At 38.8% G+C, this 21,291-nt stretch overlaps 1 protein-coding gene across 1 annotated transcript; it reads left to right on the top strand.

Annotated features, from left to right (window-relative positions):
* The first annotated feature begins 1,794 nt into the window (after nt 1-1,794).
* Nucleotides 1,795-21,038, top strand: LOC127953084 (serine/arginine repetitive matrix protein 5-like). The gene is made up of 6 exons (XM_052551977.1): nt 1,795-2,187; nt 14,346-14,544; nt 14,968-15,090; nt 15,414-15,488; nt 17,018-17,080; nt 20,110-21,038. Exons 2-6 carry the CDS (start codon nt 14,361-14,363, stop codon nt 21,036-21,038), a joined length of 1,374 nt encoding a protein of 457 aa, XP_052407937.1. The 5' UTR covers nt 1,795-2,187; nt 14,346-14,360.
* The last annotated feature ends 253 nt before the right edge of the window (nt 21,039-21,291 follow it).

Genomic DNA, 21,291 nt, shown 5'->3' with positions numbered 1-21,291 from the left:
TCAATGTATTATTCTTTTTCAATAATCAATCAACATAATCAATTTAAGATTTTTTTTTTTTTTAATTTTTTTTTTTACTAATTATAAAAATAAACTATAGTCCTAAAAAAGCTATTATTTCCAGAGCATGTGATCAGAGCAGGTCATTTTAAAGGAATAGTTCACCCAAAAATAAAAATTCTGCCATCATTTACTCTTCCTCAAGTTGTTCTAAACCTTTATGACTTTCTTTCTTCTGCTGAACAAAAAGAAGATATTTAGAAGAAAGTCGGTAACCAAACGACTGATGGACCCCATTATTGACTTTCATAGTAGGAAAAAAAAAATACTATGGAAGTCAATGGGGACCAGCAACTGTTTAATTACCAACCTTCTTTAAAATACCTTTTTTTGTGTTTAGCAGAAGAAAGGAAATAATACAGGTTTGGAACAACTTGAGGGAGAGAAAATAACAATGAAAATTTTTGGGTGAACTATTCCTTTAACATTGTTGCCCAGCATGACTATACCAGCTCAGCAAACAGAAGTCTACAGAGAAATGTCACCTTATTTGAGCAGACTTTGCTTTTCCAGTGCTTGATCGTGAACGACAGAGGAGAACGCGCAGCGCAAACACGGAGTCGGACATTGAGCAGAGAGCGCAGCGCGCCGACATGTATGGCCGACACACACACACACACAGACACACGGAACAGAGAGTGCGGCGGCGGCGCACACGGAGCAGAAAAGACCCGTTCATGAAAGCTGCGTGAGAATGAAACCCGATCCACATATTTTCAGCTTTTCAATAGCAGCCGCAACAGGAAATCATTAAAACGAGGCAAAAACAGTGCTGCGTTAAATGCGGGGTTTTTTTACACGTTAAACATTTCAAATTAATTGCAAAGATTAACGCGTTAATTCCCCCAGCCCTAATTAATATTAATAAAACATCCTAACTATCAGCATTGGCGTGTTCTACCTCTTTTACTGACGGCTTACAAAATTAAACAGGTAACGTTAGCACCACAACCATTATTTGCACTCGGACAAATTAGCAGTAACTTACTCCTGAATATATTTTTAGGTTACCGTATATATCGACGGATTACATTTTTCACGAGCACATGCGACCAAAATGGTTGTAATTTCGAGCCTAACAACTTTTTCTATGTAGCTACAGTCATCCATAATTTCCCAGCCGGCACATGACCGACCTTCAACGTTGAAATATGGTTGAAATAAGGTCAGTTGTGGTTTCAACGTTGAATCAACGTTGATACAACGTTTAATGCTAAACAGTTGAAAAACAGCCGGAACATGACCGACCTTCAACGTTGAAATATGCTTGAAATAAGGTCAGTTGTGGTTTCAACGTTGAATCAACGTTGATCCAACGTTTAATGCTCAACGGTTGAAAAACTTCCGACACATGACCGATATTCAACGTTGAAATATGCTTGAAATGAGGTAGATATTTCAATGTTGATTTTTTTCTTTAAAACACATTTTTAAAATAAGATGTATGCCTATAACAGCATACAAAATTTCTGCCTTTTAAATTAAGATAATTATTATTATGACTTTATTAGGTATTTACAATATTTGATCATGAAACCTTTTCTAAAATAAAATCTAAAAGAAACACACACACACACACACACACACGTTAAAATATTATCGTCATAAAACTTAATACATTGGGCTGCTTTGCAACGCTGAAACAATTCCTATTGGTTGTTGAACCTAATTCTCTTGATCATGATTGGTTAATTTGTCTGTCCTTCAGGAAACTGGTCAATGAAACTGTGCGCGTCTTTCTAAATTTGAAAATATAACCGTTATCGTCTTTCTGAGTGACTTTGAGAGTGAGAAAGCGGTTTACATTAGTATTGCTCGATAGGTCTCGATTTTCTTTTATATTTCACTATTATACTCGTGTGTAATTGTTGTTAAGGCGAAGGTCCGGAAATGTATTAAACCTTGTTGTCAGTTTTGTCTTTGTGTCGACTTGTGAGGCGTACCTGTGTCGCTTCAGTGTCATTTAGAGGGAAACGTTAGTATATTCAAACTTACAATTTCAGAAAACAAAAGTACACAAGCTATTTTTTTCTGTTTAATTATTTCTGTCGATTCAAGGTAATATCACGAGAGTGGAGGCGAGAATAACCCGATAGCAAGAGAGAGGGACAGAGCGCGACCAAAAAGGTAAGTCTGATTTTCACAAATATACTCGAGGTTAACGAGTTGAACGCATTATGCCAGTGCTTAGATAATTGTTATTGCACAGTTTGTTGAATTAGCTTGTTAACGCGAGTATGAAACCTTTCCCTCTTGTGTCGCGGAAGCCTAACTTTTACAGTTTATCGACTGAGGCCTCCTCGTGATGCTTAAGTGTCGTTTTGTGCTTTTGCGGTTGCTACGACGATATTCAGGGAGAAGATATTGACTTGTATACACGGATTCAAAATTTAGGAAACAAAAGTGTACGTAAGTTATTTTTTCTGCTTAACAGTCTTCGTCGTTATTGTACATATGGCGAGATTGGAAGCGAGACTAGTCAGTGGAAAGAACAAGAAAAAAAAGTGGTCTGCGAGGTCTCGGGATCTCAAACACACCCTGTATAACGTTATATGTATGGGGAGAAGAGACAATGAGGATACATCTATAACCACAATAGAAAAGAGGAGTTTAGTTTAAGCATATCCATAGTTCTGGTTGCTTTACGATTTAAAATACCTCCAAGAGTTTCAAAATAAGTCAACTTTGAAGTGGGAGATGCTGTGCTTCCTTCCTGACCACTTACATTTATGTAGGTATGTGACAAAAAAAAAAAAATACTGGAAAATTAATATATAATCATAACCATATGATAGATAATAAAAAATACTTTTTAAAATGTTTTTTTTTTTTTTTTTTTAAATGATTAAAATCGGATAATTATTAAGAAAGTTATGGAATTTTTTAATTCTGAAATTAGGGGTAATTTTTGTACCTAATTATAACAGTAAAACAATGAAAAACTGTCACCTCTTCCGCTTGAACACTTCAAATATCATAACTTCCTCATTTCTTGGTCTATTTGCATAATTCAAACAACCATGTAGGTAATTAAAACAAGATTAAGCCCAACAAGATTTGTAAAAGGTATATATAAAAAATGTATTATTTCTAATTAACCACTAATTAATAAAACCGAGAGCATCAATCCACGCATATATTTCCATATGAAATCAAAATAATCAGCCTTTTAAAATTGATATCATATTATATCAAAAGTATAGTATTATATTTATTTATTTTTAAGTAGAATATGATATTTACATTACATTTCAAAAAGTAATATACACTTGTATATAATATATACTTGTAAGCCTACAAGTACTACAGACATTTTGTTGTTTTTGCTGCTTTAATTTTTTTTGGAAGGAAAAAAGACATTTCAGTAATTGTGAAAATAATTCAATTTACCAACTCTGTGTAGAATAATACAGCACACATGGGCTGAAATGTTTGTAAGATTCGGCCAATCAGCTTGCCAGAAACGGGTCAAATGACCTACCAGGCAGCCAGAAGCACAGTTGTACATAACCATCCATGGTATTTATATGTTTGACAAAATCATGCCAATAATGAAATATAAAGATTCTAAACCTTCGTTCTGTATGATTACTTTGAAAAATACTGCACGGATTGATGAAAACTGGGAGAAGTTTTGTAAACCAATATGATTGAATGGCCCATTCTGCTTTTGACCAACGTCACTTGCGGATCGTAAAAAAATCAACGTGAGGACGTAATTTACGTCACTAGTATATGGGCTTTAGAGGTATTCACAAAGCAAAGATAAGAAAGATTTCCTAAGTCACCAATGCGTCTGGCGCTGATTACCTGCTGGGAACACAGCCGCGGGAACAACACTACAAACAACTCAAAATAATAAACCACAAAGTTAACAAAACGATGCACTCCATTTTGCTGAGTGAGAAACTTCCTGTTTCCCACGTATTAAGTCGTGATTACTAGCTAGCTGCATTAAAATGATTTGTTATTTATTGAAAGAATAAAATGTAATATTCCACTGGTTGATAACCATAAACATTTTCCATCCATAGATTAAAATAACAATTATACTCTGTTTAGTTTTCGACTATTCACAAGCTTTTAATTATGGTGTAAATGCTTGGAAATAAGTAACTTTTAGTCGCAATAAGCTTTTTTGTTATTTTTTATAATGCAACGCCTAAAATACATGTAGAGAGATATTCGCCTCCTTTCAAGCAGCATGTGAATCAATGAATCAATTATATTTTCATGTTTATATATTTACAGCACGAAATAAAAACAAAAACAAGAGTGCATATTGAAAAAAAAACATTTTAATAGTGTCTTGTGAAATAAATCTATTGGAGTTTTAAAAAATCGTCAGTAAGCCTGTTGCTGTTTTTCCATGTTGAATGTGAAGAAGGACAGGTGCCACATACCTTTTTTTTGGCGGATTTTACAGGCGTGATATAAAGAATTTCTGTCATGCTCATCTGCATGCTCGTTGTCTTCATCGGGTTCTTGAGCTGACTGCAGTTTGTCATCGTACCGACTTGAGTGGGAAAATGCTCACATTCGATGGCATCTGGCACTTTGGAGAGGTGTTCTCTTCATGGATGAATCCTGGTTTTCACTGTACAGGACAGATGGCAGACAGTGCGTATGAATCCACTTCATTTTCAGCGTTTTTTGGCGCATCTTCTCCGTTAACAACGGCTCTGTGTAGTAACAGCTGCTCTATGTGAAATCACACACCTGATGGAATTAACCGCTGATTAGAGAACCGGCTTTACTGACAAGATGCGCATTAACGATCGGCCGATCGTGATCGGAGCACCCCTAAAAATTATCCAAACGTAACTGCAGCGCATGTGGCTGTGCTGCGCAGTCAGTGAACCGCTTTTTTCACATTAAACATTTTATGCGAGTATTAATGACCAGTAATTTATTTGATCCTGTTCTGCAAAATGTTCGATTTTGAATTTTTGCATTCCGGTAGGCCCTTTATGTTTTAAAAAATCCGGCATTTACAGTGCATTAGATCGTGACAGTGCATGCGTGCGTGCAGACGAGGACGAGCGCGCGCGGGTTTGGCTAGATGTATTTGGAGGTTATTGCTCATGTCTCGATCTGCACATATCCAAATGTTTCCATATTCGCAATGTATCTGAATGTTAAACTATAATATTTTTAATTTTTCTAATGTAAACTAGACGGAAAAGATCATCCTCTTCACATGAGCAAAAACGTCCTTGGCATAACAGCAGAGTGGACCGGTATTTCACGATCTATTTAAACTGTCCAGTGTAACCTTTTTTATGTTTGGTTGACTGTACTTAATCTTAATAATGAACAGACTGCGATGTAAGTTTGAAGTTAGAATGCACTTTAGATGTTCTGTGTCATTTATACCAGTGGTTCCCAACCTTTTTAGGGGACTGTACCCCCAAAACACTTTATCCTTCCTGAAGTACCCCCACAAGCGCATGTGATCGGTGTGATTTTTAGATTTGGTGTAAATTTTAGGTTTGCACAGTGTAACATCTAATTTACCTGTAAATAATAATATTTTTACTTCCTATAATAACTCATACTTGTCTTCGTTCAATATTTGTATGACTCATCTTCACATGTCCAGAACAATTATACAAAAACAAAGATCACATTTTATATACATAGTAGCAGCCTACTCTAAATATGTTTAGACCTGTGTATGACACAAAAGGACTCATCAATTAATGAGAAACTTGACCCTGTCTCTCACTCATAAGCTTGGTCAGTCTTGGGGGCAGTGAGGCAACAGCAGCTATCAGCCTTTTCTCCAAGTTGAGTCTGTTCCTGTGCTTGGACTTGATTACGGCCATGGATGAAAATGTCACTTCACATAAATATGTAGATCCAAATGGCAGGAGTTCATTCAGTGCATGTTTCCCCAAATCAGGATATTCCTTCTCCACATCACACCAGAACTGTGACAGGTTTGTTTCTGAGTACCTCATCTTCAATCCACGGTCTGAGGACACATCCAGCAGATTTTCCTGTAGTCTGGTTGGAATGTTGTTATCCGTACTTTCAGTCATGAAAGGATTACGGACCCAGTCAAGTTTGGCAGACTTGCTTTCAATATCAGGGAAGTAGTGGTTGAACTCACTGTTGAGTCTGGATAAATGTGTGCTTACTAGTTGCACTATAGGAGCTCTGTCAACATCACCTGCAGAAAGGTAGCTGTTGAGCTGCTGGAAACAAGTTGTGTCCCCATCTTCACATTTACTCTCCCACAGTTTGATCTTCTTCATGAATCCACACACTTTATCATACATGTTTAGGATGTGTGTGTCTTTACCCTGCAAAGTTATATTCAGGTTGTTCAGTTTGCTAAAAAAATCAGTGAGATATGCAAGGCGGGCTACCCAGTCTGTGTTCTCCAACATAACAACAAGGGGATGTGAGTGTTCTGCCAGAAAAGCGCTTACTTCATTGCGCAGCTCCAAAAGCCTCTGTAGTGCTTTCCCTTTCGATAACCAACGTACGTCGGTGTGAAGAAGTAGCTGTTGGTGTTCAGCGCCACTGTCATGACAGAGCCTTTCAAACAGTCTGTGATTCAGAGGCCGCGATTCGACAAAGTTTATCACTTTCACTGCGTCATTCAAAACTTCATGTAACTCGGGACTCATTCTCTTACTGGCCAGTGCCTCTCTGTGGATGATGCAGTGATTCCACTGAACGTCGGGGTTTACTTTCTTAATCTGCGCTATTAATCCTTTCACCCTCCCAGTCATTGATGCAGCACCATTCGTGCACACATGAATACAGGACTTCCAATCCAGATTGTGCTCTGAGAAAAAGCTGTCGATAACGTGAAACACATCTTTACCGGTAGTGCTCCCCGTTAGCTTCTTGCAGAATAGAATATGCTCGTTAATTTCAGAAATGTCTCTGTATCGCACAAACGCAATAAGCTGGGCTTCTCCGCTAACATCTGTTGATTCGTCCAACTGCAGCGCGAATGAACCAGACAGTTTTAACTTTTCCACTACTTGATCGACAATATCAACGGCCATGTCATCAATCCTCCGGCACACTGTGTTATTGGACAATGGTACCGTTTTCAGTGCATCAGCTGCTTTCTTATCAATCATTGTTTCTGCAAGAATTACCGCAGCAGGCAAAATTAGCTCCTCAGCAACAGTAAATGGCTTTTTGGATTTAGCCACAAGTAGCGACACAGCATATGAAGCCTCCAATGCTTTGGTTGACACTGCAGTCGCTTTTTTTAGTTTTTCTTGACTTCCCTTAAATTCCGATAGTTTTCGTTGAAAAAACTCTGCTGTCTTACCGACACAGGAAAGATGCTTGGTATTTAGGTGACGTTGTAAATGGGCTGGTTTCATGCTATTATTAGAGAGCACATCCCCGCAGAGGAAACACAGCGGCTGAGGTGGTTCAGTAGATGTGGACGTAAAACCGAAAACAACATATTGTTCATGAAATTGACGGTACTTTGACTTATCAGCTTTCTTTCTTTTTTCCATTGGTTCACATGAGCTGCCGCTAGCACTGCTGCTGTTTGGAGCGGCGCGTTTTTTTAGCCATTGATCCATAACTAGCTAGTGTTTCTGTTTACTCAAAGCTAGACTCTCTGCCTGTTGCTATGGTTACACTACCGCCAGGCATCGCGCGCGCGGCCACGGACAAGCAGCTGAGAATCAGTTGGGGGGGAAGGACAGGGTGACTTAACTGAATGGTTTCCATATTATAACATGATTATTATGTTTTGAGAATCATCCCACGTACCCCCTGGGGACTGCTCACGTACCCCTAGGGGTACACGTACCCCCGGTTGGGAAACACTGATTTATACCAAACACAAATGTTGCTGGATGCTAGTGTGTTTGCAGCACTACTATTATTTATTTTGTATATATATTATTTTTTATATTTTTCAGTTTAATTGATTTTTATTTATAAAATTTTATTTCTTTTATTTAAATGTATATTTAAGTTTACATTTATGTTCCAACAAACTTGAAAAATTGTGCTTGATAAATGCTCTAAAACTTTTATGTAAATGATTGACTTTATATATATATATATATATATATATATATATATATATATATATATATATATATATATATATATATATATATATATATATATATAAAACCTGTTTTATATATTTAATACTTGGTCAGTTTATTGATTTGTTTGGTTAACTTTAGATATTTTTTTTTTTTTAATTTGAGCCCGTGTGCGAGGGCCCATTCATCGCTGCTTGCAGCTTTAATTTTAATCCGTTATCTTAATTAAGAACTCACTGGTTTGTACTGTTAATGAAGGCTATGGGCTCGAACGCATCCAGAGCATGGTCGCGATCTAACATTTTCCTACTATTCCTCTAATAAACAAAGCTTTTATACCACACTTGTCATAATCAGAGCTTATAATTTGTAAATAAATAATTGCTAACGGATTTAAAACAGAAGTGTGGCGGCGCTCCATAAGTTCACGGAAAAAAAGGGATGGCAACGCATTCTGTTTGTTTGCTTTATTTTACAAGAGCACACATCTTCTGTTTTTATTGTGTGTGCGCACAAATGAAAGTAAACACTTTTGCGGAAAAGTTTTTTTTTTTTTTATGTCTCAGCTGTTTCGATCGCGCTGGAGCCTGCTGCACACGTATATTCTAGCGATTCAAACTTACATCGCAGTCTGTTCATTATCAAAATAAAATGGTCAACTAAACATTTAAAAGGTTACACTGGTCAGTTTAAATAGACCTTATACCGGTTCACTCTGCTGTTATGCCAAGGACGTTTTTGCTCATATGAAGAGGATGATCTTTTCTGTCTACATGCGAATGCGTACAAGCCTAGTTAACATTATAAATAATAGTTTAATCTTCAAATACATTGCAAATATGGAAACATTTGGATTTGTGTCGAATGAGACATGAGCAATAACCTCCAAATAAATCTAGCCAAAGCCGCGCTCGCTCGTCCTCGTCTGCACACATGCACTGTCACTATATTCTGGATTTTTAAAAACAAATAGGCCTACCGGAATGCAAAAATTAAAAATCTGACATTTTATAGGACGGAATCCAGCAGGATCAAATTAATGTGAGCAACAGTGTATTGGTGCAGCAGCGCCGACGTTAGTTCACTTACTGCGCAGCCACACGCGCGCGACAGTTCTGTTTGGGATAATTTTATTTTAAATACCATAATGTCATTTGAAAACATTGCAATTGTGTTTTAAAATACAACAACGAGCACCACAAAATCATTTAAAGAGGCGCGTTCAGCGGTCTCAGTGCGGGATAGAAAACAGTCAACAAACTAAAATTACCTCAAAAGTATGGCGCGCTCTCTTCATTTTATCAAATGATCTTAATCACATCTATTCATTTTATAATCCTGCTACTAGCATTTTATTCAGACTAAAACCTCTTTAATTCAAGTGAGAAAGCGTTTTGTGTGTGTGTGTGGCTTTTGCACATCCTGTCATACCGCTGACTGCGTGCCTGCAATAGACGCATTTTGCAGCATTATGGTTAACGATTAATCGATTAATTGATCGTTAATTTAAACGACGATCGATCATGGAAATAATCGAAATTTGACATCCCTAGTTGAGGAAAAAGGTGGATACAATTCCTGGAAGATGAAGACATCCCAGTTTTTGCATGGGCAACATACTCTACGGACATGTCACCCATTGAGCATGTTTGGGATGCTCTGGATCAGCGTATACGAGAGTGTTTTCCAGTTCCTGCCAATATCCAGCAACTTCACACAGCCATTGAAGAGGAGTGGACAAACATTCTGCAGGCCACAATTAACAACCTAATCAACTCTATGTGAAGGACATGTGTTGCAGTGCGTGAGGGAAATGGTGGTCACAGCAGATACGGACTGTTTTTCATAACCCCCCCCCCCCCACCCAATACAGTAAAACTGCACATTTTAGAGAGGCCTTTTATTGTGGCCAGCCTAAGGCCCTCCTGTGCAATAATCATGCGGTCTAATCAGCATCCTGATATGCCACACCTGTGAGGTGGATGGATTATCTCGGCAAAGGAGAAGTGCTCACTAAAACAGATTTGTGAACAATATTTGAGAGAAATAGGCCTTTTGTGTACATAGAAAAAGTACATGAAAAATGGTTGCAAAAACAAAACTGTTCAGTTCAGTGCAGTTATGACAGTTGAAATAAAATAAAAAAAAAAATGTAATTAAATGTATTCATTTAGCAGGCGCTTTTATCCAAAGCAACTTACATTGCAATCAGACTAACATTTTTCTCCTAGCATGTGTTCCCTGGGATTTGAACCCCCAACCTTGCGCTTGCTACGAAATGCTCTACCACTTGTGCTACAGGAACACTAAAAAAATTTTATACAAATAATTCAAGAAATTCATACTTTTTTATTATTATTTTTATAGATGGCGTACCATAAAAAATGGAGGCGGCAAAATGCTGAATTGCTTGCAATGGCACGGTCAAGTAGTGACTCAGAGGATGATTCTTCTGTTTCTGCTCGGGCTGGTGATTGTGCAACCATCAATTCTGAGAACATTCTGAGAGAAGATTGTGCAGGAAGTACAACGGACAGTTATCTTGAAAATCTTGATCTGGATGACCAGTGGTACAATATTTACAGTGAAAGTGATGACACTGAAACAGGCTCCTCTTCAGATGAAATCAGTGAATTAAGTAGTGATTTGGCAAAATGGGCAGTTCGGAACAGAACAACAAGGACATCTGTAGATGAGCTCCTTTCTGTGTTAAGGAAACACGGACATCGGCTGCCTAAGGATGCCAGAACACTCTTGGGAACGCCCCGCCATGTAGATGCACAGGATTTGTGTGGTGGTCAATATCTATATTTCGGTCTTGAGTCTGGGCTTTTGAAAATATGTTCACAGTACCCAGAGAAAATCATGTCCAGAGAAAATCATCTACCTCTCAATTTTAACATTGATGGTTTGCCATTGTTCAAGTCATCAAATGTCCAGATTTGGCCTATTCTGTGTAGTATGAAGAGGTTTCAGCCATTTGTTGTAGCCGTATTTTGTGGCAAAGAAAAACCAAATTCTGTGAGTGATTTCATGTCGGAATTTCTTGAAGAGCTCTCTAGGCTTCAGCATAATGGAATTTCATTCCAAGGCGAAACCTTGAATGTTAAGGTCAACGCTTTCATCTGTGATGCTCCAGCGAGAGCTTTTTTAAAGTGCATAAAGGGTCACAATGCATACAACAGTTGTGAGCGATGCACTATTGAAGGACAATACATGAACCACAGGGTTGTGTTTAATTACCAACCACAAGAGAAGATTTTGTTGAGAACAGAAGAGGAATTCAGTAGTTTGTCCTACCCTTTCCACCAAAATGGACTCTCACCCCTTGCAGATGCAGGCTTGTCATGCATACAATCATTTGTCTTGGACTACATGCATCTGGTCTGTCTAGGGGTGGTTAGACGCTTACTCGTCTTCTTGAAACAGGGTCCCAGAGAGTGCAAAATTTCACAGAGGCAAATTGGTGAAATTTCATCCAAGCTTGAGTCTCTCAATGGAAAACTCCCAAGGGAATTTGCCCGACAGCCACGGTCTCTTGCCTCTCTAGAAAGATGGAAAGCAACTGAATTCCGCCAGTTCTTACTCTACACTGGACCAGTTGTTCTTCGTGATGTGTTGCCTGACAGCTTCTACCACCACTTCCTAACACTGACCGTTGCCATGTCCATACTGTTGGATGCTGATGATGACACGAGGAAGGCATATACAGCCTATGCTGAAGAGCTGCTGATGCACTTTTATAAAACATCTACTAAGCTGTACAGCCCTGTCTTTCCTTCGTACAATGTCCATTCTCTTATCCACTTGGCACAAGACGTTAGAAATTTTGGAACGTCTTTAAATGAGATCTGTGCGTTTCCATTTGAAAACCATTTGCACAAACTAAAAAAGAGTGTCAGGAATGCAACAAATCCTATTTCACAGCTTTCCAAGAGAATCACTGAGATGGATAATGCCAAAGTTCACACTATACCAGCACCACACCGGACATCTGTGTCTACAAAAATGAAGGACTCCTGTTTTATGGTTGGAGAAGGCTTTGCCTTTGTCAAGGAAAAAAGAACCGATAAGATGTGTGTGTGTGATGTGTACCACCTTGACAGTTTAGAGAGTTTCTTTGACAGTCCATGTGATTCCAAGTTTATAAACATAGCCCGTCTAAGGGATGAAAGAAGACCAGGAAAAAGAAAGCTCATTGAGCAGAAGGAACTGAGGAAGAAAGTGGTTTGTCTTCCCTATGGGAATGGATTTGTTCTTATACCGATGCTCCATGGCAGTGAAAGACACTAAGAGCTGCCTGAGAACTTTCCAAATCTGTGTTAAAGACATGGTAATTTTTTCCTCTTTTTCACACATTTTTCAAAGTTGAATCTATATTTGTGTTTAATGCAGGGGTCCCCAACCACCGGATCGCTACCCAACGCTAGGCTGCAACCATGGAAAACATTTTAGTCTATAGCCCCTTTCACACTGCACGTCGGACCCGGAAAATTGCAGGAACATTGCCAAATACGTCCTGGGATTTATTCCGAGATTGTCGGGGACCTAGTAACATTGCCGGGTTCAGTCCAGGAACAAGCGCCATGTGAACAAAAGCCAGCACTAATGCCGTAAAGGGTGTGTCATAGTGCGGCGGAAATAAAATGTGCAAACTGTAATGAAGCAGAGATCAGTTAGTTCTTCACTTTCCGCGCTGAAGTCGTTCGCCAATTTCAGTGAAAGTGCCTAGCGTTTTCGACTCGTATATTATACATCACACCATGATGTCACGTGTCTTTATGGGACCTTTACAGGTTATGTGTGCATTCACACACACACATTCCGGGTAATCACTGGCAGTGTGCAAAAGTGCTAAATCTAGTGACCTGGGAACAATTGCCGGGACACATTTTCCGGAATCGCAGTTTGAAAGGGGCTTATGTGTGATGCCACTACATTATATGTGCAGTTCCCCTTTAAGAGCCACTATCCAAATTTACATTACGATTTTCTAAAACATCAGTTTTGCACATCTATTAATAACACGAGTGGAGGGGTAAGGGGAAGGGCCAGATAGCCCTTCAGACTAAGATTTTTCAGGACCACACTTTAAACTAAGGGGTATGAATTATCTCAGCGTGGACCGGCTACAGTGGCAACATGGTTGCCTGAGTGAACAAAAGACCCATAAATGTAAGCATTTTTGGCATTCATAAAACAAATAATTACTTTTCATTAAAATATTTATGTTACATTCAATTGCGAGTTAATATTTATGGTCATGATATTCAAAGAAATATTTGCCAAAAATGTCTAAAGTTAGCTAACGTTATATCACAGACTGCATGATAGTGCCACAAAATATATGCTCCTGTCTGATCAGGGCAATAACCACCATAGACACTGAAGGGGCCTAGTCACCCCCAATAATTAGAACTCACAAAAGACTTTAATCAAATATAGTGAAATCGAGAGAGACGGACGGTGTGTGTATGCGCGTCGCTCTCTCTCATTGCTAGAAAATATAATGTGGTGATTCTTTGCTCTTGAATGTGAGATGTGTTTGTGTAGGCATTGGTTGGTATGAGATTTTGACTATGATAACCTTAAGCAAAAAAATAATGGTATTGTTGTTACAGCTCTGAAATGTGTTATTAATAAATGACTGGGTAAAAAAAAAATCAGCTGAACACAATATATTTTGTTTTGGTATAGTAGGGGTGTCCCAGTTCTTAGGGGAATATTTTCACCCCTACCCCTTGGCACTTTGTTTCAAGGGACAACGGGAAAGGGTATAAAATAGAATTGGGATTGGGCCGAAATGTGCATAACTTGGGGTACTTCATGGAGAGGTTTGAGAACCACTGGCCTAGTGTGAGTACACCCTAACAGGATTTGCATATTAATATCTATATTTGAAGAGTTCAGATTCAACACACACTAAAGGCCATCTAAAAAATTTTAAGCCAAGCTTCTGTTTATGTTCAGTAATTTCACTTTAATGTTATTGAATAGGTTATTTTCATTGCCATTAAAGTGAAACAACTGAACATAGGAACTTCATAAATGTTCTCATTTTAGAAGAAACTTGTATATGGATTTTAGAAGGTTTTGCATCTGATCTCTTCATTTGTTGGAAACAAATGTGTCTTGTTTGACCACTTAATAGGATCACCTAAAACATACTGCGAAACGGTGTCCTATTCTAATTAATTATGCAGTTACCCCAGATTGTTTTTATGTTTGTATTTTGTACAGTAGAAGACAAGAACAATGTGGGCCAGAGCTGTTTGGAGGGAAGGTGATGCTGAAATGGAGGACGTTATACCATCCTGTTGGATGAAGAATGGCTGTGTTTTATGGCCTGATCATGGAGCAAAAAAAGCCATCAAAACCTTCAAACAACCTGATGATGGATGGATGACATTTCCTCTGTTAAAAGTAAAATTTCAGTCGGGTATGTAATCTTGCGTGTCAATACCTGGTGAATGTGCAGTGGCATAGGCTAAAAGCACCCATGAACATCATGCATGATGGAGTTGTTTTTGATGAAAGTGTATGTATACAGTTGCAATCAAAAATATAACTGCAAGCAGCAATTATCTGAGCCAATCACCAAACATAGCATCAGACCAATTACAATGAGAAATTAAAAACGTGTTGCATTTAATCAGGAAGTCTGAAAAATCTTAATTTAATTCCTAATACACCGAATCTGTGACTCTAAAACAGTGATGCGCTCCAAACTGTTACCTCCCAAAATATCATTTTCATGAAGAGTTAATTTCTGCAAATTGCTCACCTGTGATCAGAATAAAATTGCTTTTCTCTTGTTTTTTTGTTTTTCATTTTTTTATAACTGCATAATAATGGCTTACAGATAACCGAAAGGATTGTGACGACTATGATTTTACAACCACTGCTGAATTGAGTTGCCCAGAGGAAGAGAAGATTTCTGAGAAGAGGCAGCCAAAAAAAAAGTGCTACCCTGACTATGAAATGGGTAGGTTGTTTTTGTTAAAAGCTGGAACAACACCCCTCATAACAACGAAAACAGATTTCCATAAAACTGTCAATGGCAGGGAAAGAGTTATATTTGTTTTTACATTTTTGGAAAATAATGTAATTAAGTTACCTTTCTATGCTTGTTTTTTGTTGATCAACAGCATTTACAGTAGCTGGAAATAAAATCACAAAAATGCTGCACATTGAAAGTTTGGAATTAATATCTAATTTATGTTGCTGTTTTAATATATTTAAGGACAGGGTAAGACACACCATAACAGCTCAAAAGTATTTAACTATGTTGAATTATTAATATTGCAGGTGACTTTCCTGATGGTGAGGTGAAACAATGTGAAGAAGCAGCTGTTGCTGAACCCCAAGCTTATCAGCACACAAGTATGTAACCAGTTTATTTTTTTTAAGTGAAAGTGATGTGACGTACAGCCAGTTATGGTGATCCATACTCGGAATTTGTGCTCTGCATTTAACCCATCCAAAGTGCACACACACAGCAGTGAACACACACAAAACGTTAAGCACTATTTAATGATAGAACTTTAGTTATTAGAACTAAAACTTGGTAACCATGTATGTTACTTATCAGCCAGGGGCTTATCAGCCAGTAGGGCCCGTACGCCGACACCGTGACCTATTCCGGTCAAGGCAACTCAGGCCCTCCCGTTCGGGTTATACAACCACGCTGCTCCTACTCATCGGCCGGTAGGGCTAACCATTCCAACGCAGTGAGCTCCCGTTGAGCATCGGCTCGAGCCCTACTGACCGGGTGCCCCCAACCACGTAGTCCAGTACCTGCAGCCGGTAAGGCCTACTCTTCCAAGTCGCTCCCAAGGAAGAAAGAACCAATAAGACAAGTCGGAGTACGTAGACTCCCATAAAAATCAGCCCCCGCCAGTACTCAATGCTATTTTGGGGGGCATTCTTAATCTGGAGGCTGTCCTCTTGTTCATTTTCTTCTTGGGGGGTAATCTAAGTTTGGGCCATTCCTGAGCTCGGAGACCTTCGCCTGGACAGCACGCCAAATACGCATACCATACCTCGGCTAATTATATGGAAGCGTAAATTTGTGAAATGTTTTATTAACAAGATTCGGGAGGAGCGCGTCAGATACTTAGCCTAATCAACAACAGGTGGACCACAATCAAGTAATCAATACCATAGTCTAAATATCGCTGACTTACCTCTATCCATTGATGGTTTATCAGCATCCCTCCACCAACCCATCTCCTTACTTCGAGTTCACTTTTTAAATAGACGGGGAAAGGGGGGTACTCCCGAGCTCAGAGCCCTTCCCCTGACAGCACACCAAATACGCATACCATACCTCAGCTAATTATATGTAGGCGTGAACCCGTGAATCCGGGAGAGTCGCGCGGTGACGTTCTGCCAAAATGGCGACGGCCCGCTCTGCACACTTTGAGCTTCAAAACGCTCTTCAAGAGTCTACGGGTGATGTCACGGACACTACATCCATGTTTTTATACAGTCCATGGTGAGAAACCGCACTATCAGCAAAGCGACGGCGAGTCATGCGCCTTCACACAGAGTTTACAGAGCGTCAAATACAGGTGTGCTGTACGTCCATTGAGATTAATTGAAAAAGTACAGATTGCTTGATGGAGTGCGAAACTCTGAAGCGCTCAGTCAGTGTTCAGTGAATAAACATATATCTGTGCTAATCTTATAATAGCCTTGAATAATTTATTAGCCAGTGGCTAACAATAGTCATCATTTAGTCACCCAGAGTAAAATTTAATCACATATGCAATATAGAAGGTTTGGCCATGACTTCCCTTAAAAAGAGGGGTTCACTTCCAGAACAAAAATTTACAGATCATGTACTCACCTTGTCATTCAAGATGTTCATTAATACGTTTTGATAATGGCTGTTTTCTTTTAACCTGCAGATGATTTTCCTCCTCTTCCCCATGTGCCCGAAAAAGTTAAGAAGAATGTAAATTCTTTTTGGGGTATGTTAAACAACTTTCTTGCTTAGTTTAAATTAAATTCTTGTAGTTATGTTTATTGTTCCGTAACTGTAAATTTACCTGCCTTATTTGTACCAACTTTTTGGCTTATAGTCAGTGTTTTTTTATTTACTTATTTATTTTTGTACCCCGTTCTAAGAGATTTAATATTGAGTATATTTTGGTTTTGGGATATGCCAGGACCCTCTGAAAATGAAGGTTCCAAAAGAGGATTTGCACAATTGACACCTACACACTGCAGATGAATGTTGTCAGATCACATTTTACTGCCTAGTTTAGTAAAATACATGAATGACAACTGCATTCCACTATCAGAATAACTCTAAATTCAATAACAAAAATTATATGCAGTGCATGCAGAACCAACTAGACTAGTTGTTCATGACATTTTTAATGTGTATCAGATAGGGCTGCAACTAACAATAATTCGATTAATATGTCTTGCCCATTTCTCCCCAAAGTAAATCATTAAAAACGGGTCTTTATCATTCAATATAGACTTTTTAGAGATTTGAACCATTTTGCATTGTCCTATCCTCATCAAAAATATACCTGGAGTTGTGTTTTATGTGTAAGTAATCCTTTGTCGAACTCTTTTGCAATCAAAACACTGACACATATATACTCTAGCAAATTTTACAAGGAGATTTCAAATAATGTTTTCACCATGGCAGTCCTTAGGGCTCCTAAAGTAGTTTAACATTCCGAACAAAGCTTAAGGAATCTTTCAGAACATATTTTCACGAAGAATAAGAATAAAACCGAATAAAAATACATAGTATTTTATTTATTTTTTTCCCTGTAAACACCGCTTATACCTGGGAAACAGCTTTATAGCTTATGCTGTGAAATTGTAAACAATCCTTCGAATAAAGTGCCAATGGCATGAAACCCGAATGGAACTCACATTTTAAAGTAAAATCTATCGGAAGGTTGTCCAGAAAAAAAAAAAAAATTGGACACACAAATAACCTGCTGTGTGAAAAAGAGCAGTGAATACTTAGAAAAAAAGTGCATTTCAAATACATATAAAGAGCCAGTAAGATGAAAATTGTAAGCTTCCTATCACTGTTTATAAGTCCTGTACAACAGGTTTAAATCCATCTAAGGTTAAAAAACATTGTCATTTTGTCAAACTATCATTTTAAAATTACCTCAATTCTCAGAGATCCCCAAACGGTTCGCGCGAAGCTGTTCAAAAGATTCAGTTTCCTTAAACCCCACCTTTCGGTAGCATACTGTGTTCTGATTGGTCAACTAACAGAGTCAGGTTTGATTGGTTGTTCCACACACAACTCGCGAAGAAAACAGTAAAATAAAAAACTTGAACAGTCTCGCTGCTTTTTCTTCTGTGTGGGTGTATTCAAGCCGCGCTTCAGTTTAAATCTGAATAGAGCGTTCAGCGCGGGGGCGTGGTCACATTAGATATAATGAAGGGAGACGTGAAAGATTGGACATCACGTTGTTTTCATATGGATTACTTTCACAGAATATCTGTTTTCGGCAGCACTTGTTTAGTTTTAAAGTAAACATGTCAAGCTTTCTATAGATATCTCTCTCATGTCTCTTCGTTGAGTATTCACGGAGTTACACTTCATTTTAATGACGTGTTTGTACATGACGATCAGCGCAGACAAAGGCTGCAGACAGCACTCCTTGTTTGTTATCTTTATTTTATAAGTGCACAAAGTTATGTCTGTATCCAAAAAAACCCTTTACAGATTTGATTGATGTATTGATCTTATCTGTACGATTAAAATTGAAAGTGTAATTTAAGTTCTTTTCGGGTTTATCAGGGGAAAATGACTCATAACGCGTATCCGCGTTAATCGACTCCAGAGGGTGCTAGCGCGACATACTGACGGTAGGCAGAGATTATTGTGCAAAGTGTTCCTAGTGACGTACATAGAGATGGGAAAAAGATTTGAAATCTATAACGACTCGTTTCAGCGATTCAGAGTCGACTCCTTACTTTAGAAGCCAATAACTTTATAAATCGTGTACTTTTTGGTTTAATTACTTTGCACATTGTTTACACTGATGGACAGTTACATCATACACTGTAATACAGGTAATTTTTGAGTTCCCATCTGTGTGGTTCTTTAAACATTTACCTCTCTCATTCAGTCATAATAAGGCTGCAAGACTGCAAGAATTATGAACTGGTAAACGACAAACTGATCACAGAACATGTTTGTAAAGCTTTAAATGTTAATTGTTAAAAATCAATGTTATCAGCTTTTATGACTAAACATTTGCAAAAAAACATTATACTGGAGAATCTGCACAAAAACAAGTCTTAAACAGTTCAGTGATGCAGAGTTTACAGGTTACTCTTCTGTTTTAAAGGCTCAAAGTAAAGTACTCCCACACTTTGGATGACTTCGTTCGATTAGTTTTATCTTCCGCTTTTTTCAATTTCTTTCTCGAGCTTACTCTACTGCCGTCTGCCTCTACCATCTCGCTGAATGCTGCAGACGCAGTTCGGGAAGCACGTGACATAAAACGAGGCCAGCTATTGGCTATTTGCTACTTCTCATGCTGTACTGGCTGAATAAAACCTCCGGTGGCTCATTACTGCCACACTTTGGTCACCGCAGATTTAAAATATGCACAAAATGAGCCGCTTACGGCAAGTTATTAAGCAACTAATCGATGACTAAATTAGTTGACAACTATTTTAATAATTGATTTTAATTGATTAAATCGATTAGTTTCAGCTATAGTATCAGATATGTTCTTTATGTGCAGCAAAGAAATCATACATGTAAATATAATTCAGGAGATTCACTCCTGAAACTGTGTACAGGGCCAATGAAAGTGTCCGAACAAATTTTGCATGCTCAAAGTCTAGTGCGACTGCAGCATTAGGCTTATAATAGCATATATGTCCTAAATGTTTAGTTTGCCTATAAGTAAAAAAGAAAGTTTTTCTTTCTTTTGAAAGATCTGCTCAGGACATAGTTTGTAGTATTTGTTCCTCATTGTCATATCATCTTTTTAATAAGCAGAAAAAGGGGGTACTGTTGCCATCCATCCTACCCAAAGCAGTCCTTCTGGACCATTCATATACAGCCCCAGCAAGACTCTCTCTCATGGCAAAGGAAGCCCCAGTAAAAAGTCACTCTTACATGGCAGAAGAAGCCCCAGCAAGACACTCTCACATGGGAGAGGGAGCCCCAGTAAGAAGTCACTCTCACGCGGCAGAAGAAGCCCCAGCAAGACTCTCTCTCATGGCAGAGGAAGCCCCAGTAAGAAGTCACTCTCACGCGGCAGGAGAAGCCCCAGTCGGTCCTCCTCACACAGCAAGCAGCGAAGCCCCAGCCGGTCACTCTCATCACATGGCACGAGAATCCCCAGCCCTTCCCCATCACTCATTAAGAAAAGAAGCCCCAAAAAGTCTCTCTCAACACATGACGGTAAAAGCCACAGCAAATCTCTCTCATATGCCAGAAGAAGCCCCAGTAAGTCTCTCTCAACGCATCGCAGGAGAAGCCACAGCAAATCTCTCTCATATGCCAGAAGAAGCCCCAGTAAGTCTCTCTCAACGCATCGCAGGAGAAGCCACAGCAAATCTCTCTCATATGACAGAAGAAGCCCCAGTAAGTCTCTCTCAACGCATCGCAGGAGAAGCCACAGCAAATCTCTCTCATATGCCAGAAGAAGCCCCAGTAAGTCTCTCTCAACGCATCGCAGGAGAAGCCACAGCAAATCTCTCTCATATGCCAGAAGAAGCCCCAGTAAGTCTCTCTCAACGCATCGCAGGAGAAGCCACAGCAAATCTCTCTCATATGACAGAAGCCCCAGCAAGTCCCTCTCACAAAGCTGTAACTGGAGTCCACCTGAATACCTGTCAGGTAGACAGTTGAGTTCCTCAGACAGTCCGTCATGCAGCATGTCTGCATCTCGTGATGAATTCCAAAATGACAGTAAGAGGTAAGCCTATGACTAGGAACACAGTTTACAGCCTGCATTAAATTTTTCAGCCTGCAGTGACAATTCTAATATTGATTTGTTAGGTAATGTGTATATGCTAAATGGTTAGTTCACCCACAAAATAAACATTGTTCTTCTGCATCTTTAAGACCCTTGTTCATCTCCGAAAAAACAGAAAATATTTCTAGTGAGAGCTTTCTGTACCTATTTTCCAGCAAATGTAACTACCACAGGCCTCTGAAAGGTTTGGAAAGATG

Source organism: Carassius gibelio, chromosome B3 (assembly GCF_023724105.1).
Source record: "Carassius gibelio isolate Cgi1373 ecotype wild population from Czech Republic chromosome B3, carGib1.2-hapl.c, whole genome shotgun sequence".
Lineage (NCBI taxonomy): Eukaryota > Metazoa > Chordata > Actinopteri > Cypriniformes > Cyprinidae > Carassius > Carassius gibelio.
The sequence above is the reverse complement of the archived record's forward strand: the minus strand, read 5'-3'. Positions and strand labels throughout refer to the sequence as shown.